This window comes from Pleuronectes platessa, chromosome 2 (genome assembly GCF_947347685.1).
Source record: "Pleuronectes platessa chromosome 2, fPlePla1.1, whole genome shotgun sequence".
Taxonomy (NCBI): Eukaryota; Metazoa; Chordata; class Actinopteri; order Pleuronectiformes; family Pleuronectidae; genus Pleuronectes; species Pleuronectes platessa.
Window position 1 is genome coordinate 2513900 of NC_070627.1, and position 20222 is coordinate 2534121.

General features: G+C 43.1%; 1 protein-coding gene and 4 non-coding genes across 5 annotated transcripts; 3 read left to right on the forward strand and 2 right to left on the reverse strand.

Moving 5' to 3' along the window:
* Window positions 1–475: 475 nt before the first annotated feature.
* trnat-cgu (transfer RNA threonine (anticodon CGU)) lies at window positions 476–547 on the reverse strand. Its single transcript has one exon. It is a non-coding gene; the product is annotated as a tRNA-Thr (tRNA).
* Window positions 548–3700: 3153 nt separating this feature from the next.
* trnat-cgu (transfer RNA threonine (anticodon CGU)) lies at window positions 3701–3772 on the forward strand. Its single transcript has one exon. It is a non-coding gene; the product is annotated as a tRNA-Thr (tRNA).
* Window positions 3773–10438: 6666 nt separating this feature from the next.
* On the reverse strand, window positions 10439–18717 carry LOC128458375 (gamma-glutamyl hydrolase-like). The gene is made up of 9 exons (XM_053443203.1): window positions 18684–18717; window positions 14771–14885; window positions 14496–14546; window positions 14244–14328; window positions 13656–13794; window positions 12549–12655; window positions 11446–11536; window positions 11064–11201; window positions 10439–10826 (listed from the first exon to the last, which is right to left on the reverse strand). Exons 1-9 carry the CDS (start codon window positions 18715–18717, stop codon window positions 10705–10707), a joined length of 882 nt encoding a protein of 293 aa, XP_053299178.1. The 3' UTR covers window positions 10439–10704.
* Window positions 12127–12198, forward strand: trnat-cgu (transfer RNA threonine (anticodon CGU)). Its single transcript has one exon. It is a non-coding gene; the product is annotated as a tRNA-Thr (tRNA).
* A 1373-nt stretch (window positions 18718–20090) lies between the features above and the next one.
* trnat-ugu (transfer RNA threonine (anticodon UGU)) lies at window positions 20091–20162 on the forward strand. The gene has a single exon. It is a non-coding gene; the product is annotated as a tRNA-Thr (tRNA).
* Window positions 20163–20222: the final 60 nt, after the last annotated feature.

The window sequence follows — 20222 nt, forward strand, 5'->3', positions numbered from 1 at the left end:
GGTTGGTCACGAGAGGTGTGACCTTCCACGCTGGACCTTCACTCACCTCATGAGTCCATGATGATTCAGATTTGAAAGCACAACGATGCGTCTTGATGCATTTCAGAATCATTATTATTGAATCAATTCAATAATCAGACTACATCAGTAAGTCTCTGACAGTGGTCACTGCTTTCACATTTATTCACTTTAGACTCTGGTTATCGAGGTGGCTTCCCTGCCCCCTCGGGCCCCATGAGTAGCACCACTGCCCTGAGACTTAGTGCCGGACAGTCTAGTTAAGCCAACAAGCTTTTCTTCCGTTCTTTAGACTGTCAGTTAGGGGAGGGGGGACTGAGTAGGAACAGGTTTTACTATTTAAGTAGCTCATGGTTTTGCACCACCTGCTGCACCAACTCATTGGTCATCACCATGAACTAACACAATACAATTTTATTTCACCAGTTAATGTTACTGCTCATTGACAGTTATTCAAAGGCATGGATGGGAATCGAACCCATGATCTTTGGTTTACGAGACCAACGCCTTACCACTTGGCCACCACGCCTGCATCTGTGGAAGTCTCTAATCATGTTTAGGTAATATTTACAGTTATCCTGTGTGTTGAACACATTTTGTAAAGTTATTGAAGGGAATTAATTGTCACCACAATATCCCCATATATGATTTTGTAAAATAATATCTGATCAGAAGTAACACATCCACCAGTATCTCTAAAACAGAATATTATTTGTGATTGTTTTCTTGAGCATCAGACTGTAAGCAACGTCTCATTGTTAATTTGAGTCACATTAAGTCAACCAAAATCATTATATTTAGTAATTTTAGAAAGTCTTCTGTAGTTAAGGAGGTCCTGACATCAGCGGTTTTATCTGCAGCCAATCACATTAAAACTGGCGAGAGAAGCAATGTCTCTTTAACAACGATGAGGACACAACAAGCAAGGACTGAAGGTGGCTGCAGGGAAACCACTGATGTCAGGGGTCTAAATACAAAAGACTTTCCTCAAATGATTAAATATGATGATTTCGGCTGACTTACTCTGACTCAAATTAACAATGAGACGGTCAGATTGTTTAACGGCTCATCTATGTAATTATTGATTTCTCCTTTTGGTTGAAGGACATCGTTACAAAATGAAACTTCAAAAACCATATCCCATGTTCTCTGCGCTGTCAGGAATAAAATGCTGCATGTTTCATTAATACTGGTGATCAGATTATTTTACACTTTTAAACGGATAGGGGATATTGTGGTGAGAATGAATTTCCTTACATACCTTAACAAAATGTATTTAACACACATAACTGTAAATACGGTTTAATGATAATTAGAGGTTTTATGGAGACAGGCGTGGAGACAGGCGTTGGTCTTGTAAACCAAAGATCATGGGTTCAATTCCCATCCATACCTTTAAGTAAGTGTCAATGTGGGTTCCTGGAAAGCACTCAGATCTGTACACCACATTCCAAACTTGTCTGGGTTATTATCTGTAAAGGCTGAATTATACAAACACACAAAGAAGAGACGTCTTCTCCTTCGTCGACTGTTTATTTAGATCGCCACTCCGGCTCCTCATAGCCTATTTCTCGCGGACAAATCAGTCAGTGACAGGTTATACAAGTGGTCATACTTTCGGATCTCTTCTGCCAAGTGCTCATCTATTTGGTCCATATTCGTTCTTCTAAATCTTCCGTGATTTCCGCGTATTGTGGGGCATGAAACCGGAAACTAGACTCCAGACGGGATGTAGTAAGCAGACTAGTCTACAGACAGTCTACAAGAATTTGTCGTGTAGTTAGAAAAATTGCCGGACGCATGCAAGCCGCCAGAGGGCACGAGAGGGGCGTGTTGCGTGTCTTGCGTGGATGCGTGCAACCCGACTATAATTCGGCCTTAACACTGTGAACCCTGGACGACCTCAAGTTTCTTGGTGATTGGTATGTGATCACGATATCATCACCGATCACCACATAACGATTTATACTTTAATTAAATTGCTCAAATCTTTCTTTTGCACAAGACTCATTCAGTCTCTCCTGACTCCCTCTCCTGAATAGTTTTACTTTTTTAATCACAGTATCCGGAGTCTTATGGATGTATGTTATGTTAATAATGTTATTTTTCGAACATTACACTTTTATTTCACTTTTCTGCTACTATTATTTACCACTGCATTCACATATTACAGAACTGTCGCTGTTCCATTGGAGGTCTTTACGGTCGGTGACTTCATCAGGTTGAAGATGTTCCCCCAGTGACGGGCTCCTCACCTCCATCAATCAAAGTAGTAGCTCTGAACGAAGACGGAGTCCATGCCTTTGAAGACAGGACAGAAGTTGTAGATGAGCGCTCTCTCCTCCTCCTCCCGACTCGGGAAACTGTGGTTGTTCTTCATGGCTGGAAGGGAAGTGAGAGAGGAGGTGAACAAAAGACAGAAAAGGCAGAACGTAGTCAGGAGTATGTGTTTGTGTTTTCTTTCATTTCTTTTTACAAAGACTACTTGAACAAAACATCAAATGAGGGCGACACACGACCCTTAGAGTTGCTCAGTCTATTCTACGGGTGAAACTCCACGAACATCTGCAGGGTTGTTTGGATTCAGTCTTAATTTAACTTCACAAGAAAATGGTTCCGGGAATTATTATCAGTTTCACATGGGCGGAGCTATATTCTTATCGGATGAGTTAAAGAAGAAATTATTGGAGAGATACTGGTTTGCAAACCAGTCCTAATAAATAAAACCACAACGCCATACAAAGCAGACGTCAAGGTGGAATCACCCTCAGTTATGATATGGTGGCATGCTGGGAAAATGGTTAGGTCGCAGGTGAAATCAAATCATCTGTTGTCTAGGTTTGTGTAAGTTTACGTAGTGTTATTAAAATGTTAAAAACAATGGATTATATAACAGTTTTCAACCAATGCCATAGAAATATGGATATGTTGTGAAAAAAGCTAGGAGATCCCTGGTGTTACCTTCAGAGACGAAGAAGCTGGCAGAGTAGAAGGCGACTCTTGTTGCAGCGGTGGAATGAATCATCCCCGGTTTGTCCACCCACTCAAAGGGGTTTTTCTCCGGATGCCACAGAACTCCATAAATTGGATACCGGTAGGCTGGAAACCACCAGAGACAATGTCAGCTGACCTCACTCATGCACGGAGACATTACAGTCAGTATTCAACCAAGAGTTATTTTCTATCAGATGATCGTCTCTCGATCTTCTAGGACTCGTTGTGGAGTTTGTGTCATTCAAGCGGTTTTCCAACATGAAACTGATTTATCTGCTCGGACCTTCGTGCTCACGGTCATTTTACATCAAACTACACTCAAGGTACCTTCCATGGTTGAGATGAATTCTTGTTTCCCATCGTGGTTCGTCGACAGGACCTTGTAAAACTTCTTCAGCGTGGGATTCGCGCTGAAGTTCTGAAATCCACACATTTAACATCAATAGAGTTTTAGTCGCGCTTTGCTCCTTTTGTGTAAATGAATACATGCACTTTAAACATATTGAATCCCTTTTGTTTTAAGCAGGAACATACAATCACGTGAGGCTGGTAGTGTGGTGCAATGATTAGAGCTCACAGGTCATAGACGATGTGTTTGAGCCTGATAACTGTGGTAAAAGTGGTAACCAAAATACTGACGATTCATCATCGAGAGACTAATTTGATTCCATAACAAGTCACAATCAGTGGTGTGGTGGCCAAGTGGAAAGGCGTTGGTCTCGTAAACCAAAGATCATGGGTTCAATCCCCATCCATGCCTTTGAAAAGTGTTGGGTGTGTAATCTGCCTTGGGGAAGAACATCCACACATCCATACCTTCATTTAGGTTACAAGAGAAATACTTTGCCTCGATACCACAACTACAGGAGCTAGAAAAGGAAAACCAGTAAATGACCAGTAGGAAATACCTTGGTGGACAGACTCCACTTGTGGAAGTTGGCCGTGATGTTTTCCTCGGTCAGAGACCTCAGCACATCTTTGGGGAAACTCCGAAACAGAAGGTGTGTCTCATTAGCATTGGCCCCGCCCACATCATACAACTCCAAACACCATGAATGAGGGGGCTGGGGATAGAACACAATAACATTTTGAATCCAGGAATCCGAATAACACGCCCTCTATGTTGGAGGCAGAGCTCGAGGTTGATGGTGTTTCGTCGTCAATTTCCCTGGTGGAGGTCACTGAGGTAGTCAAACATCTCCGCAGTGACAAAGCCCCAGGGATTGATGAGATCCAGCCAGAAATGCTAAAGGCTCTGGGTGTTGAGGGGCTGTCATGGTTGACACGCCTATTCAACATCGCGTGGGAGTCGGGTACAGTGCCAAAGGAGTGGCAAACCGGGGTGGTGGTTCCCCTGTTCAAAAAGGGGGACCAGAGAGTGTGTACCAATTACCGGGGTATCACACTTCTCAGCCTCCCTGGTAAAGTCTACTCCAAGGTGCTGGAAAGGAGGGTTCGGCCGATCGTCGAACCTCAGATTGAAGAGGAACAATGCGGTTTTCACCCCGGACGTGGAACTACGGACCAGCTCTTCACTCTCGCAAGGATCCTGGAGGGGGCCTGGGAGTATGCCCATCCGGTCCACTTGTGTTTTGTGGATCTGGAGAAGGCGTATGACCGGGTCCCCCAGGAGAAACTGTGGGAGGTGCTGCGGGAGTATGGGGTAAGGGGGTCTATCCTCAGGGCCATCCAATCCCTGTACTCCCAAAGCGAGAGCTGTGTTTGCGTCCTCGGCAGCCAGTCAGTTTCGTTCTCAGTGGGAGCTTGTCTCCGCCAGGGCTGCGCCTTGTCACCAATCCTGTTTGTGATATACATGGACAGGATATCAAGGAGTTCAAGTACCTCGGGGTCTTGTTCGCGAGTGAGGGTACTATGGAGCGTGAGATTGGCCGGAGAATCGGAGCAGCGGGGGCGGTATTGCGTTCGCTTTACCGCACCGTTGTAACGAAAAGAGAGCTGAGCCGCAAGGCAAAGCTCTCGATCTACCGGTCGATCTTCGTTCCTATCCTCACCTATGGTCATGAGGGCTGGGTGATGACCGAAAGGACGAGATCGCGGGTACAAGCGGCCGAGATGAGTTTTCTCAGAAGGGTGGCTGGCGTCTCCCTTAGGGATAGGGTGAGAAGCTCAGCCATCCGTGAGGAACTCGGATTAGAGCCGCTGCTCCTTTACTTAGAAAGGAGTCAGCTGAGGTGGTTCGGGCATCTGGTAAGGATGCCCACTTTCAGGCACGTCCAGTGGGGAGGAGACCTCGGGGAAGACCCAGGACTAGGTGGAGAGATTATATCTCAACACTGGCCTGGGAACGCCTCGGGATCCCCCCGTCAGAGTTGGTCAATGTGGCCCGGGAAAGGGAAGTCTGGGGCCCCTGCTTGAGCTGCTCCCCCCGCGACCCGACCCCGGATAAGCGGACGAAAATGAGAGATGATGATGAATGATGAGATCCAGGACTTCATCAGGATAATTTGCTCTTACAGATAATTTTCCAGCAGGATTCCTATAAAAGGAATCCCTCACTAACTGTGTCAAGTAAAACCTTCAAGATCTCCTCCAAGGACACTAAGTGGTGGAAAGTCTTTAAAAAGAATTCTTACTGAATCTGCGTATCAATGTAGATTAGTAGACACAGAGACTCGTCAACCAAACATCAGGGTTCAATCTCTATTCATGCCTTCATTGTGAATATGGTAATTATGCCTGATGGTTAATATAGATTTGTAACAGTATGACACAGTCTAAATTCACTTATGGGTTCAATCCCCATTCATCCCTTTAAATTAGTGGAATTGACAGGATAACTGTTCACATGCCAGAGGACGTGTGAAGTCGTTTTTGTGAGAGAAGTGAAGAAAAGAAAAGCGTCCTGATGTGAGTAAGTTTAAAAAAGGAAGATTCAGATCAGTCTCATTCATTTTGGCTCCGCCCACATCATACATCACTAGACACCATGAGTGAAGAGGCTGTGGATTGAACACATATACTATTTGAGTCCTGCAGGTATGTAGGATAATTTTGCTCTTTATGATAATTTTCCAGCAGGATTCCTATAAAAGGAATCCCACATCAAATGTCCAAAACAAAAAACATCATTGTGCTACGGTTGTTTTGCAATAATATTCAAGATGCCATGAAAAAGACATCTTAACTGATTGAAATGGGTTCAAGTGTTAGTCTCACAAAACCAAGGATGTCTATAAAAACGTGTTTCCATCGAATAAGGACGTGTGAAGCTCCTCATGTGGGAACAGTAGAGATGTGATGATGTGAGGTCGCTCAAAGAGAGCAGAGGACAGTGAACTTTACTTCGTGTGAAGTTGAGCGGCAGAGCCACAGCGTGGGTGTCAGTGAGCGTGAGCAGGTGCTTCTTCGCTGTTAAGACAGTCAGCTGCTCGAAGCCCAGACAAGTTCCCCAGACGGGGAAGTAGTCCGAGGCATCGTTGGCCTGCAGGAGGAGAGAGGGAGGAGAGAGGGAGGGGAAAATTTGAAAACCTTTAAATTACCCAGGATATGTTTCCATTGTCTGGCTTCTTTGTCTTCAACTGTTCTCGTCATGTGACAGAGGCATTAATGAGGAGGATTATCAGATTACATGTCAGGTATAAACAAGCCAGATTGAACCCAAAGAAAGAAACTGACAATCTGCACAGTGCACGATATAAACACTTACAAACACCGATCAGAGACATGTCACGTACCAGCCTGCTTCAAGACCTCCACCATCATCCCTGTCCGCAAAAAAACCAAGATCGCTGGACTCAACGATTACAGACTAGTTGCCCTGACCTCTGTGGTGATGAAGGCATTTGAGCGCCTCTTGCTGTTCCACCTCAAAGCCATCACTGACCCTCTCCTGGACCCCCTGCAGTTTGCCTACAGAGCCAACAGGTCTGTAGACGATGCAGTCAACCTGGCCCTCCACTTCAACCTCCAGCACCTGGACTCCTCAGGAACCTACGCCAGGATCCTGTTTGTGGACTTCAGCTCTGCCTTCAACACAATCATCCCGAATCTGCTACAGGAGAAGCTCTCCCAGCTGAGTGTGCCTGACTCCACCTGCAGGTGGATCACAGACTTCCTGTCTGACAGGAGGCAACGCGTGAGGCTGGGTAAGTATGTCTCTGAATTCAGATCCATTAGCACCGGTTCCCCTCAAGGCTGTGTTCTTTCACCTCTTCTCTTCTCCCTGTATACCAACAGCTGCACCTCCAGTCACCAGTCCGTCAAACTCCTGAAGTTCGCGGATGACACCACCCTCATTGGGCTCATCTCTGGTGGGGATGAGTCTGCCTACAGGTGGGAGATTGACCGTCTGGTGACCTGGTGTGAGCAGAACAACCTGGAGCTCAACGCTCGGAAAACAGTGGGGATGATTGTGAACTTCAGAAGGAACCCAGCCCCACCCACCCCCATCACCCTGAGAGACGCCCTAGTCGTCACTGCGGAGTCCTTCCGCTTCCTGGGCACCATCATCTCCCAAGACCTCAAATGGGAGCTGAACATCAGCTCCATCACCAAAAGAGGACAACAGAGGATGTACTTCCTGCGGCAGCTGAAGAAATTCAACCTGCCAAAGACTATGATGGTGCACTTCTACACCTGCATCATCGAGTCCATCCTCACCACCTCCATCTCCATCTGGTTCGCTGCTGCCACCGCTAACGACAAAAGGAGGCTGCAGCGGATCATCCGTTCTGCTGAGAAGGTGATCGGCTGCAATCTGCCATCTCTACAGGACCTGTTTGCCTCTAGGTCCCTGAGGCGTGCAGGTAAGATTGTGGCTGATCCCTCCCACCCGGGTCACAAACTATTTGAGGTTCTTCCCTCAGGCAGGAGGCTGCGGTCCATCAGGACCAGAACCTCCCGCCACAAGAGCAGCTTTTTCCCGTCTGCAGTTGGCCTTATCAACAAGGCCCGGGCCCCCATCTGACTCGGTCTTCTATTCCGCCCCCTCACACCAAGGATGTGTTAAATTAACACATTATATCATATCATATTATATTATACTGCATTCATTGCATATTACAATCGGACACTGTTTACTGTTTTGCATTTTGCATTTCACTTTTTACTTCACTTTTTATATCTTTTATCTTCTACATATTTTTATCCAGAAATGTTTATGTAAAAATAAATGTTACTTTGTATAAATATCGGAAAAAAGTGAGTAAATAAGAAGCAAACAGTGAGTAAATATATACTGGTTTTCTATTTTTTATTGCCTTTCCTATGTATGTTGTATTTATTGCGTTTTTATGTTATTGTGTTTTTATGTCCTATGTTTATTGTATGCACCTATTACCAGAGCAAATACCTTGTAGGTGTAAACCTACTTGGCAATAAAATACTTCTGATTCTGATTCTGATTCTACTGCTGAAGGCACGAGACATCGCTTTCAGATCAGGTGATGATCAGGCCTACAGTTCATCCAGGGCTGACCTGAAGAGGGGCATCAAGAAGGCCCAGCCCTGCCACACGCTAAGGATTGAGGAGCACTTCAAAAACAACTCCGACCCCAGACGTATGTGGCAAGGCATCCAGGCTTTAACTGACTATAAACCCACCAACACCACCCCCCAAAACAGTGATGCCTCCTTCCCTGACGAGCTCAACAGCTTTTATGCTCGCTTTGACAGGGAAAACCAGGAGGCGGCTATCAAGGCTGTGCTCACTTCAGACCACCAGCCCCTCACACTCTCCTCCATCGATGTGTGCAAATAGACAAACGCGCTGCAAATAAAGGAGAAACGACAACGGAAGTGTTTCCAGAGGACAGCTAAAAGTGATGGACACTGCTGCCACAGCAGACACAAAAACGTCCAATACACCATACAAATTCGGTTCCACACAGGGGTCGGCCACCCGCAGCTCTGGAGCCGAATGCGGCTCTCAGCCCTTCTGCAGTGTGTGTGTGTGTGTCTCAGTGTCTGTGTGTGTGTAGCGGGTGGACCGGACCCCGCCCACTCGCTCAGAAGAGGGGGCAAAATTTCTCTTCTGATAGTAAAGGTTTCAAACCCCTGCACACTAGTGACAATGCATTGCCTGACAAACAGGGGCTTGCTTGTTAGCGCTGTTTATTCAGTTTAATAGGAGAAGACGGCATGTCTCTAGATCGGACCATCTTCCGTGATCAGAGCTCAAGGCCAATGTATGCTTCTCCGTTTTGACGGACACGGACAGATAGGACCGCCTTCTTTGCCGTGGAACGCCCTCTCCGGGGCTCCTCGGAGAGCTTTTCGTGCAGCTCGGATTTTTACACGTCGGCATGGAGGAGAACCCATGGATAGCTCTTGGCTGTGATTGGTCCGCTAACGACATCATTTTCGGACCTCAAACTTCCTGTTTCATTCCCTAAATCACAATAAACCTAAATCACAACTACAACTCTATGATTAATGTGACAAGTGTGTTAAACCAGCGGCGTTGTCCGGCTGACGGTGGCTGGTTAGAGCACTTACGGCATGTGTGTACGGTCACATACGGATATAACAAACTTTGATAACGGGGATAGCGGGCTAGCCACCATGCTAACTGCGGTGGGAACAGCGCAAAAACCCGCTGACTTTAATCCCACGGCTCTCATGACACTGTTTCTCAAACACCGTCAGGTTAGAAGCAAACACTTGGTAGTAGTTAGTATCGGGTGTCCCTGCTGACTGTGTGTGGAAGCTGGGGGGAAGCTAGCTGCCTCCGTGTAGCTTCAAGCTGTTGCAGCTGTTGAATTAGCAACGCAGTTTGGAAACAAGACCGAGGTACTGCTGCGCTAAGACACGATAACATAAGCATTATGACTCGCTGGGTGTCACTTTATTTCAGCAAAAACTGTCGCGTCATCAACATCCCTTTTCTGTTGTCATCGTTCACTGTGTGTGAGGAGCCGGGAGGACGTTAATAAACCAGCGTGGATTTCTTTTCTTACTTTGCTTGTGTTTTCTTAAGTTGCTGTTCGTTGAGCTCTCAGGGCCACCGTACCATTCTCTTGGCATTGGAAAAAATAATATTGTGTTCCTGCTTTATCAAAACATTGTCAACAATGTCACTCTGTCCATAACAAGACAGGTGTGAGACCAACAATGTGATGCACACACATTTCTAGGTAATTTCAAGATTAAACACTAGGAAGGAAAAGGTTATTTCTAAATCATTTGTGTGAAGGCCATTTATCTGGCCCAAACTGTTCATGCCCCCACCTCCGAACTTTATTGCATAGAGTTCAATCAGACACAGACTAGATAACATTTTAATTCCTAACAGTATTTGATGAATGTGTTTGTGTATGTGAAACAATATTATTGACCTCATGGGCAATACGGTTTGACTTTTTATTGATGATGTCGTCAAAATAATTCATAAAAGGACAAGTTTAGGATTTGTAATTTTAGATTGTTGTTTTTTGTGTCAGTAACTTGTTTGTTGTGGACTTGCAGTTTCCTTTTTGTTTGAGTTTTGTGTATTTGGGTTTTTGGGGTTTGTCTTCGTCTGCTCTTTGAGTTTTTCATTACCTGATTTTCAAACTTCTTTCCTTCTTTGTCTCAGAATCCTTTTATTTCACTTTCTTCTTCTTTTATTTTTCACAGCATTCACATAATACTGAGCAAATCAGCTAAAGTTGCTAATTGTTGCTGTTACATTGGAGGTTTCAATGTCACTGACTCCATCAGGTTTGAGATTTCCCTCCAGTGACGGGTTCAGCATCAATCAAAGTAATAGATCTGCATGAAGATGGACCCATTGCCAGTGAAGATGGGAGAGTAGTTGTAGATGAGCGCTCTCTCTTCCTCCTCCTGACTCGGGAAACGATGGGTGCTCTTCCTGGCTGGAATGGAAGTGAGAGAGGAAGTGAACAAAAGAAAGAAAAGGACTTCAGCAGCTGCTGGTTTTTCCTTAATGTTCTGGAAAAGTTTGGAGCTTTTCTGCAACGATTACTTAAACAAAACGAAATTCAAATGAAGGAGTTACATGACAACTGTGTTACAGCCGAATACATGTAGAGAGTGAATCTCTCTGAACAATTTGGTGTGGATCTAAATGAGATCCCTGGTGTTACTGTTACCTTCAGAGACGAAGAAGCTGCCAGAGTAGAAGGAGACTCTTATTGCAGCGGTGGAGTGAATCATCCCCGGTTTGTCGATCCACTCGAAGGGGGTTTTCTCCGGATGCCACTGTAATCCATAAATTGGATACTGGTAGGCTGGAAACCAGCAGAGACAATGTCAGCACACCTCACTCATGCACGGAGGAATTACAGTCAGTATTAAACAAAGAGTTATTTCTTATCAGATGATCGTCTCTCGATCTTCTAGGACTCGTTGTGGAGTTGGTTTCATTAAAGCTGTTTTCCAACATGAAACTGATTCATCTGCTCTGACCTTCGTGCTCACGGTCACTTTACATCAAACTACACTCAGATTACCGTGTCTAGGAAAGAAAGGTACCTTCGATAGTGGAGATGAATTCTAGCTTCCCATCGTGGTTCGTCGACAGGACCTTGTAAAACTCCTGTAGCCTGGAATTCCCGTTGAAGCTCTGAAATCCAAAGAGTTAACATCAAAAATCAATCAAATACCTTGGACGTCAGAACTACTACATTATCTTAGGAGGATGATGGCTGATCAATATCTCGAATATCTCAACCCAGTTCTGAAAACACCATCATTAATCAATGTCTGGATTAAAATGCTCTGGTCTCATAGATGAAAGAATCCAAGGGGATTTTGTAATGTAATCTAATGTGTTTAACTCACAAGGTCAGATACGGGGTGGTGACCAAGTGGTAAGGCATTGATCTGGTAAACCAAAGATCATGGGTTTGATTCCCATTCATGCCTTTAAATTAGTGTTCACAGGTTTGTCCTTCACCTAATACACATTGCATATGAAGCAACGTCATCTGCGCCGCGGCAGATTTACTATGAAGTCAAAGTATTTATTTTCTTCATGTTGATTTGTTTGTGTTCACGATATTACACAATAACAAATCTTTCTTCTGCACAGGAAACATCTGTACCTCTCCTTTGCTCACTCGTGCCGACACATACAAACACACTTCTGAACTCAGACTGTGTTTGATTCACTGAATAAAATAATTGATTTGCTGCTGAAATTAGCACAACAGAGGCGTGGTGGCCAAGTGGTAAGGCGTTGGTCTCGTAAACCAAAGATCATGGGTTCAATCCCCATCCACGCCTTTGAACGGTGCTTCTATAAGCTGTATATCTTCTATGGAGGACCATACATGACTTAATTAGAAATAAATAAATAAATATGTTAATAACAATAGAAATGTCTAAATAAATGTCTTAAATATATTTGCACATTTATTTATTTATACTTAAGTCATGTATGGTCCTCCATAGTCTTCTACACTACTTTCAAGATAAAGAAAAAATGTGTTGTATTCAGTCTTTTTTTGTTTACAGGAAATGATACCACAACTTAATGAATAATGAATAAGGTGAGATTTACACTGTCAGGTTGTTCTAAGTAGAAGGATGAAGAGACAAATGTGGAAAACCAGTAAATGACCAGTAGGAAATACCTCGGCGGACAGACTCCACTTGTGGAAGTGGGGGCAGATGTTTTCCTCAGTCAGAGACCTCACCACATCTTTGGGGAAACTCTGAAACAGACGGCTGGAACGGGCCACTGCAGGACGGACACAGATTTGTGGTGAGGCAGGAGGATCTGTTAAATCCTGGACTCTAACATCATTGGACATTTTGACTGGAGTCAGTGAGGGACAGCCAAGGTTCCTTCAACTCAATGAGATCACATGTGGAGTTCAATGTCACAGCTGTTGCTGCGGAAAACTTAGTAGAACTGAAAATGTAACTTTACATTGATTATAGCTGTAAGAGTGAAGGTGTGTCTCATTTGCATTGGCTCCGCCCACATCATACAACACCAAACACCATGAATGAGGAGGCTGGGGATAGAACACAATAACATTTTGAATCCAGAATTTTATCAGGATAATTTGCTCTTACAGATATTTTTCCAGCAGGATTCCTATAGGATTCCTTCTCCTGGGTTCAGTCTTTCAAACCCGTTTCTTGCTCGACCTGAGTATCAATATAGATTTGTACACACTGTATGTAAATGTACTCAGAAATTCAAAACCCATGGGTATAGTGTCCAAGTGGAAAGTTTTTGCTCCTGTGAACCAAACATTATGTGTTCAATCCCCATCATCCCTTTAAATTAGATCACTTTACAGAACTGTTCATATCATTCAACATTTTAGACGTATGTCGTCCCAGAGGACGTGTGAAGTAGTTTTTCTAAGAGAAGTGAAGAAAAGAAGAACCATAAAAAGAATTCCGCATCTTCCCACAGACTTCAAAACATGTTTCCATCAAATAATCAGAAAGGGAAAAGATTAGGTCATTTTAAAACATGTTTAACCAACAGGGGAACTGTCCAAGGTGTTGGTGTTCTATTCTCATCCATGGCTTTAACTTGTGTTCAGCTCAAATTAGAACTGTCCATATCATCCCTCATGATATAACTTACAAGTGAAAAGTCTTATAAATCAAGGCATTGACTTCACGAAGGACGTGAGACGTCCCTCGTGTAGGAAAAACAGAAGAACCCTTCATGATGTGAGGTCGCTCAAAGAGAGAGAGCAGAGGACAGGGAACATTACTTGGTGTGAGGTCGAGCGGCAGAGCCACAGCCATGGTGTCAGTGAGCGAGAGCAGGTGTTCCTTCGCTGTTAAGACAGTCAGCATCTCGAAGCCAAGACAAGATCCCAAGATGGGGAAGTAGTCTGAGGCATCGTTGGCCTGCAGGAGGAGAGAGAGAGAGAGGAGAGAGAGAGGAGAGAGAGAGGAGAGCGGGAGGTGAAGATGAGGGAGGTGGAGCGACATTTAAAACTTTTCATGATGATTTGATGCTTGCAGTTTTATCCATTATTTATAAAGTTCTTTTTAACTTCAATCTCAAACTGTTCAACATATTCACCAAGGGATCTTCCCACTGCAGCAACATTCTTAAGATGTTCTTAAGACCAGAGTCATTAGTCAAACAAATGTGACAGAATACATAGGAAAAGAATGAGAGCTCTAAGTTTGCAATGCAAGAAATATAGGAAAAGCTCAATGCAGATTTGCATTGCAATAGCAAGGATTGACTGATGACAACTGGGTTGAGGCTCTGATTGGAATCTTCACCGCAAAGGAAGGAAGTCACTTCACCTGGACTCAAATCAGTTAAACAGGTTTGATTGGTTTACCCTCAGAGCCAAGTTGAACATTATACCGGCGGCTCGACTGTAGGGCGACTCCAGCAGATCGGAATTTCCTCCCGGCAGCACAAACCTGCAGGGAGACCGGGTTCCACATTTATCCTGAACAGATCCTTAGCAGATGATGTCACTCGGAGACACTTCACATGTGTCTAAACACAATTCATGTAGATTTCACATGAGTAATAACAATGAGGAGCATCTACAAACATACAGAGAGCAGAGCAGTGGTTAACTCACCCGTTTATTGAGTTGAATATCTTAGTATATTCTTCTTCTGAGAGATTTAATCTGATGAAGAAAAAATATGTTTAAACATTTAAACTGGTCGTCCACATCACAACAATTTGTTTTTGTTGTAATTCACATGTTGTGTTAAAGCAAATGATTTGTTTAAAAGAGGAGGAAACAGAAAAAGAATACAGTTGAAATCTGAATCTCAGGAACAAGCCATAAAACTGAACTCTCCGGCAAAGAGTGAAGTCATGAGTCTGATTCTTCTTGAGTTGTTCTACCTGACAGGTACGACTCTGGCCCCGGCTGCCTCCAGGTATTTCACATAGCAAGCAGGAATGTAGGAATAGCCCCTTGTAGCCTGACTCTCTTTACTGGCTTCATCTGCCAACACCCCTACAGAGAACAGGAGACAGTTAACGCACATACACAACTATCAGAGAGAGAGAGAGAGAGAGAGAGAGAGAGAGAGAGACACACACACTTTTTCTAGGATTTTGGAAAAAAGGGCAGGTTTGATATTGGTCTATAATTAGCTATGGATCAAGAGTGAGGTTTAATTACAGCTGTTCCAGCTAGAGTCATCTGCAGGCATCTGTTTACCAACAAATATTTAGCTGGAAATAAAAACCTTCTACTTCCAACTTCTATTACTCTATGCCAATAGCACCTACTGTGATTCTGACTGTTGGGGTCAAAAACTCAGAGTGTTACCTTTTTCAAAAGAGACCAAAAACCATGCATATTCTCCAAAAGGTTCAATAACTGCTTTCAATTTACTTTGGGTATGCCTTACATGCGTGTTTTTAGAGGAATTTCACCAGAATTTAAACAGGTTAACAGCTTGTGGTATGTGGCCAAGTGGTGGCCAAGCGGTAAGGTGTTGGTCTCGTAAACCATGGGTTCAATTCTCATTCATGCCTCTAAATTAGTGTTCATGTGGTTTCCTCTCACCCAATACACACCTGGTAGTATCATGGGGGTTTTATGGTGTTATCTCAAGTGAACAATTTAGGAACCAGTATGATCGCAAACAACACCTTCAAACAAAGAACACCTTCAGGGTGAACAAATATCCTTCCAGGGCTCATATGAAGGAACTTCAGCTGACGTCATCTGAGCCACTTCAGAATTACTATCAAGTCCAAGTATTTCTTTTCTTTGTTTGTGTTCAAAATAACAAATCTCTCTTCTGCACAGGAAACATCTGTACCTCTCCTTTGCCTTTTTCAGAAGAGACCAAAACCATGCATGTACTCCAAATGGTTCAAGAACAGCTTTCAATTTACTTTGGGTATGCCTTACATACGTGTTTTTAGGGGAATGGTAAGGCGTTGGTCTCGTAAACCAAAGATCATGGGTTTGATTCCCATTCATGCCTTTAAATTAGTGTTCACGTGGTTTCCCTTCACCCAATACACACCTGGTAATAACATGGGGGTTTTATGGTGTTATCTCAAGCGAACAATTTAGGAACCAGTATGGTCGCAAACAACACCTTCAAACAAAGAACACCTTCAGGGTGAACAAATATCCTTCCAGGGCTCATATGAAGGAACTTCAGCTGACGACATCTGAGCCACTTCAGAATTACTATCAAGTCAAAGTATTTCTTTTCTTTGTTTGTGTTCACAATAACAAATCTTTCTTCTGCACAGGAAACATCTGTACCTCTCCTTTGCCTTTTTCAGAAGAGACCAAAACCATGCATGTACTCCAAATGGTTCAAGAACAGCTTTCAATTTACTTTGGGTATGCCTTACATACCTGTTTTTAGGGGAATGGTAAGGCGTTGGTCTCGTAAACCAAAGATCATGGGTTTGATTCCCATTCATGCCTTTAAATTAGTGTTCACGTGGTTTCCCTTCACCCAATACACACCTGGTAATAACATGGGGGTTTTATGGTGTTATCTCAAGTGAACAATTTAGGAACCAGTATGATCGCAAACAACACCTTCAGGGTGAACAAATATCCTTCCAGGGCTCATATGAAGGAACTTCAGCTGACGACATCTGAGCCACTTCAGAATTACTATCAAGTCAAAGTATTTCTTTTCTTTGTTTGTGTTCACAATAACAAATCTTTCTTCTGCACAGGAAACATCTGTACCTCTCCTTTGCCTTTTTCAGAAGAGACCAAAACCATGCATGTACTCCAAATGGTTCAAGAACAGCTTTCAATTTACTTTGGGTATGCCTTACATACGTGTTTTTAGGGGAATGGTAAGGCGTTGGTCTCGTAAACCAAAGATCATGGGTTTGATTCCCATTCATGCCTTTAAATTAGTGTTCACGTGGTTTCCCTTCACCCAATACACACCTGGTAATAACATGGGGGTTTTATGGTGTTATCTCAAGCGAACAATTTAGGAACCAGTATGGTCGCAAACAACACCTTCAAACAAAGAACACCTTCAGGGTGAACAAATATCCTTCCAGGGCTCATATGAAGGAACTTCAGCTGACGACATCTGAGCCACTTCAGAATTACTATCAAGTCAAAGTATTTCTTTTCTTTGTTTGTGTTCACAATAACAAATCTTTCTTCTGCACAGGAAACATCTGTACCTCTCCTTTGCCTTTTTCAGAAGAGACCAAAACCATGCATGTACTCCAAATGGTTCAAGAACAGCTTTCAATTTACTTTGGGTATGCCTTACATACGTGTTTTTAGGGGAATGGTAAGGCGTTGGTCTCGTAAACCAAAGATCATGGGTTTGATTCCCATTTATGCCTTTAAATTAGTGTTCACGTGGTTTCCCTTCACCCAATACACACCTGGTAATAACATGGGGGTTTTATGGTGTTATCTCAAGTGAACGATTTAGGAACCAGTATGATCGCAAACAACACCTTCAGGGTGAACAAATATCCTTCCAGGGCTCATATGAAGGAACTTCAGCTGACGACATCTGAGCCACTTCAGAATTACTATCAAGTCAAAGTATTTCTTTTCTTTGTTTGTGTTCACAATAACAAATCTTTCTTCTGCACAGGAAACATCTGTACCTCTCCTTTGCCTTTTTCAGAAGAGACCAAAACCATGCATGTACTCCAAATGGTTCAAGAACAGCTTTCAATTTACTTTGGGTATGCCTTACATACGTGTTTTTAGGGGAATGGTAAGGCGTTGGTCTCGTAAACCAAAGATCATGGGTTTGATTCCCATTCTGCCTTTAAATTAGTGTTCACGTGGTTTCCCTTCACCCAATACACACCTGGTAATAACATGGGGGTTTTATGGTGTTATCTCAAGTGAACAATTTAGGAACCAGTATGATCGCAAACAACACCTTCAAACAAAGAACACCTTCAGGGTGAACAAATATCCTTCCAGGGCTCATATGAAGGAACTTCAGCTGACGACATCTGAGCCACTTCAGAATTACTATCAAGTCAAAGTATTTCTTTTCTTTGTTTGTGTTCACAATAACAAATCTTTCTTCTGCACAGGAAACATCTGTACCTCTCCTTTGCCTTTTTCAGAAGAGACCAAAACCATGCATGTACTCCAAATGGTTCAAGAACAGCTTTCCATTTACTTTGGGTATGCCTTACATACTTGTTTTTAGGGGAATGGTAAGGCGTTGGTCTCGTAAACCAAAGATCATGGGTTTGATTCCCATTCATGCCTTTAAATTAGTGTTCACGCGGTTTCCCTTCACCCAATACACACCTGGTAATAACATGGGGGTTTTGTGGTGTTATCTCAAGTGAACGATTTTGGAACCAGTATGATTGCAAGCAATACCTTCAGTGTGAGCAAATATCCTTCCAGGGCAGGTTAACAGCTTGTGGTATGTGGCCGGTTGACAAAGACTTACCTATTATATATATTTTTTTTCACATTATGTTGTGTTTACTGTGTTGTTTATTGTTGTGACTGAAATTTTCACGGAAACTGGCACTAGAATTTCCTACGGGATGAATTTATTTATATACAGATTCCTTTCATGTGTGTGTGTGTGTGAGGATAAACATAAGAGAAATCCCATGACCCAAAATGATACAATGTGCATTGAGTATAGTGGTAAATTAAATTAGGACATACTAGTAAGATAGTAAGATAATAACTCAAACACTCACCTTCTCTCGAACCTTCTCCATGATAAATGACATAAGAACCAACAGAATCCACCACCGCTCCCTGCCCGGACACCGACACACAGACGCACATGAAGCAGAGTCTTACCGATGATGGGTCGGCTGTTGAGCGGCTGGTCCATCGCTCCTCACCAGAGAGAAATGCTGCAGCACAAGCAAGAAGAGCCACCACAGCTGGAACATGATCTGGTAGGTGGGAGGTGCTGCCTGTCTGACATGACTGTGGTGACTGGGTGCTCACGAGAGGCGTGACCTTCCACGCTGGACCTTCACTCGCCTCATGAGTCAATGATGATTGAGATTTGAATGCACAACGATGCGTCTTGATGCATTTCAGAATCATTATTATTGTATTATCAATAATCAGACTACATCAGTAAGTCTCTGACAGTGGTCACTGCTTTCACATTTATTCACTTTAGACTCCGGTTACAGCCTTTTCTGTATCAAGGTGGCTTCCCTGCCCCCTCGGGCCCCATGAGTAGCACCACTGCCCTGAGGCAGACTTAGTGCCGGACAGTCTAGTTAAGCCAACAAGCTTTTCTTCTGTTCTTTAGACTGTCAGTTAGGGGAGGGGGGACTGAGTAGGAACAGGTTTTACTATTTGAGTAGCTCATGGTTTTGCACCACCTGCTGCACCAACTCATTGGTCATCACCATGAACTAACCCTAACACAATACAATTTTAAAATTGTATTGTACAAATTCTCTAATCATGTTTAGGTAATATTTACAGTTATCCTGTGTGTTGAACACATTTTGTAAAGTTATTGAAGGGAATTAATTGTCACCACAATATCCCCATATATGATTTTGTAAAATAATATCTGATCAGAAGTAACACATCCACCAGTATCTCTAAAACAGAATATTATTTGTGATTGTTTTCTTGAGTATCAGACTGTAAGCAACGTCTCATTGTTAATTTGAGTCACATTAAGTCAACCAAAATCATTATATTTAGTAATTTGAGAAAGTCTTCTGTAGTTAAGGAGGTCCTGACATCAGCGGTTTTATCTGCAGCCAATCAAATTAAAACTGGCGAGAGAAGCAATGTCTCTTTAACAACGATGAGGACACAACAAGCAAGGACTGAAGGTGGCTGCAGGGAAACCACTGATGTCAGGGGTCTAAATACAAAAGACTTTCCTCAAATGATTAAATATGATGATTTCGGCTGACTTACTCTGACTCAAATTAACAATGAGACGGTCAGATTGTTTAACGGCTCATCTATGTAATTATTGATTTCTCCTTTTGGTTGAAGGACATCGTTACAAAATGAAACTTCAAAAACCATATCCCATGTTCTCTGCGCTGTCAGGAATAAAATGCTGCATGTTTCATTAATACTGGTGATCAGATTATTTTACACTTTTAAACGGATAGGGGATATTGTGGTGAGAATGAATTCCCTTCCATACCTTAACAAAATGTATTTAACACACATAACTGTAAATACGATTTAATGATAATTAGAGGTTTTATGGAGACAGGCGTGGTGGCCAAGTGGTAAGGCGTTGGTCTTGTAAACCAAAGATCATGGGTTCAATTCCCATCCATACCTTTAAGTAAGTGTCAATGTGGGTTCCTGGAAAGCACTCAGATCTGTACACCACATTCCAAA

What these genes read in the sequence shown, in the direction of transcription:
- LOC128458375 (XM_053443203.1), bottom strand. Translation starts at nt 18,717, where the DNA reads ATGGACCAGCCGCTCAACAGCCGACCCATCATCG. An exon ending in GCCAGAGTCGTACCTGTCAG is followed by an intron (nt 14,547 to 14,770) that starts GTAGAACAACTC and finishes TTTCTTCATCAG; the next exon opens with ATTAAATCTCTCAGAAGAAG. An exon ending in ATTCATCTCCACTATCGAAG is followed by an intron (nt 11,202 to 11,445) that starts GTACCTTTCTTT and finishes GCTGGTTTCCAG; the next exon opens with CCTACCAGTATCCAATTTAT.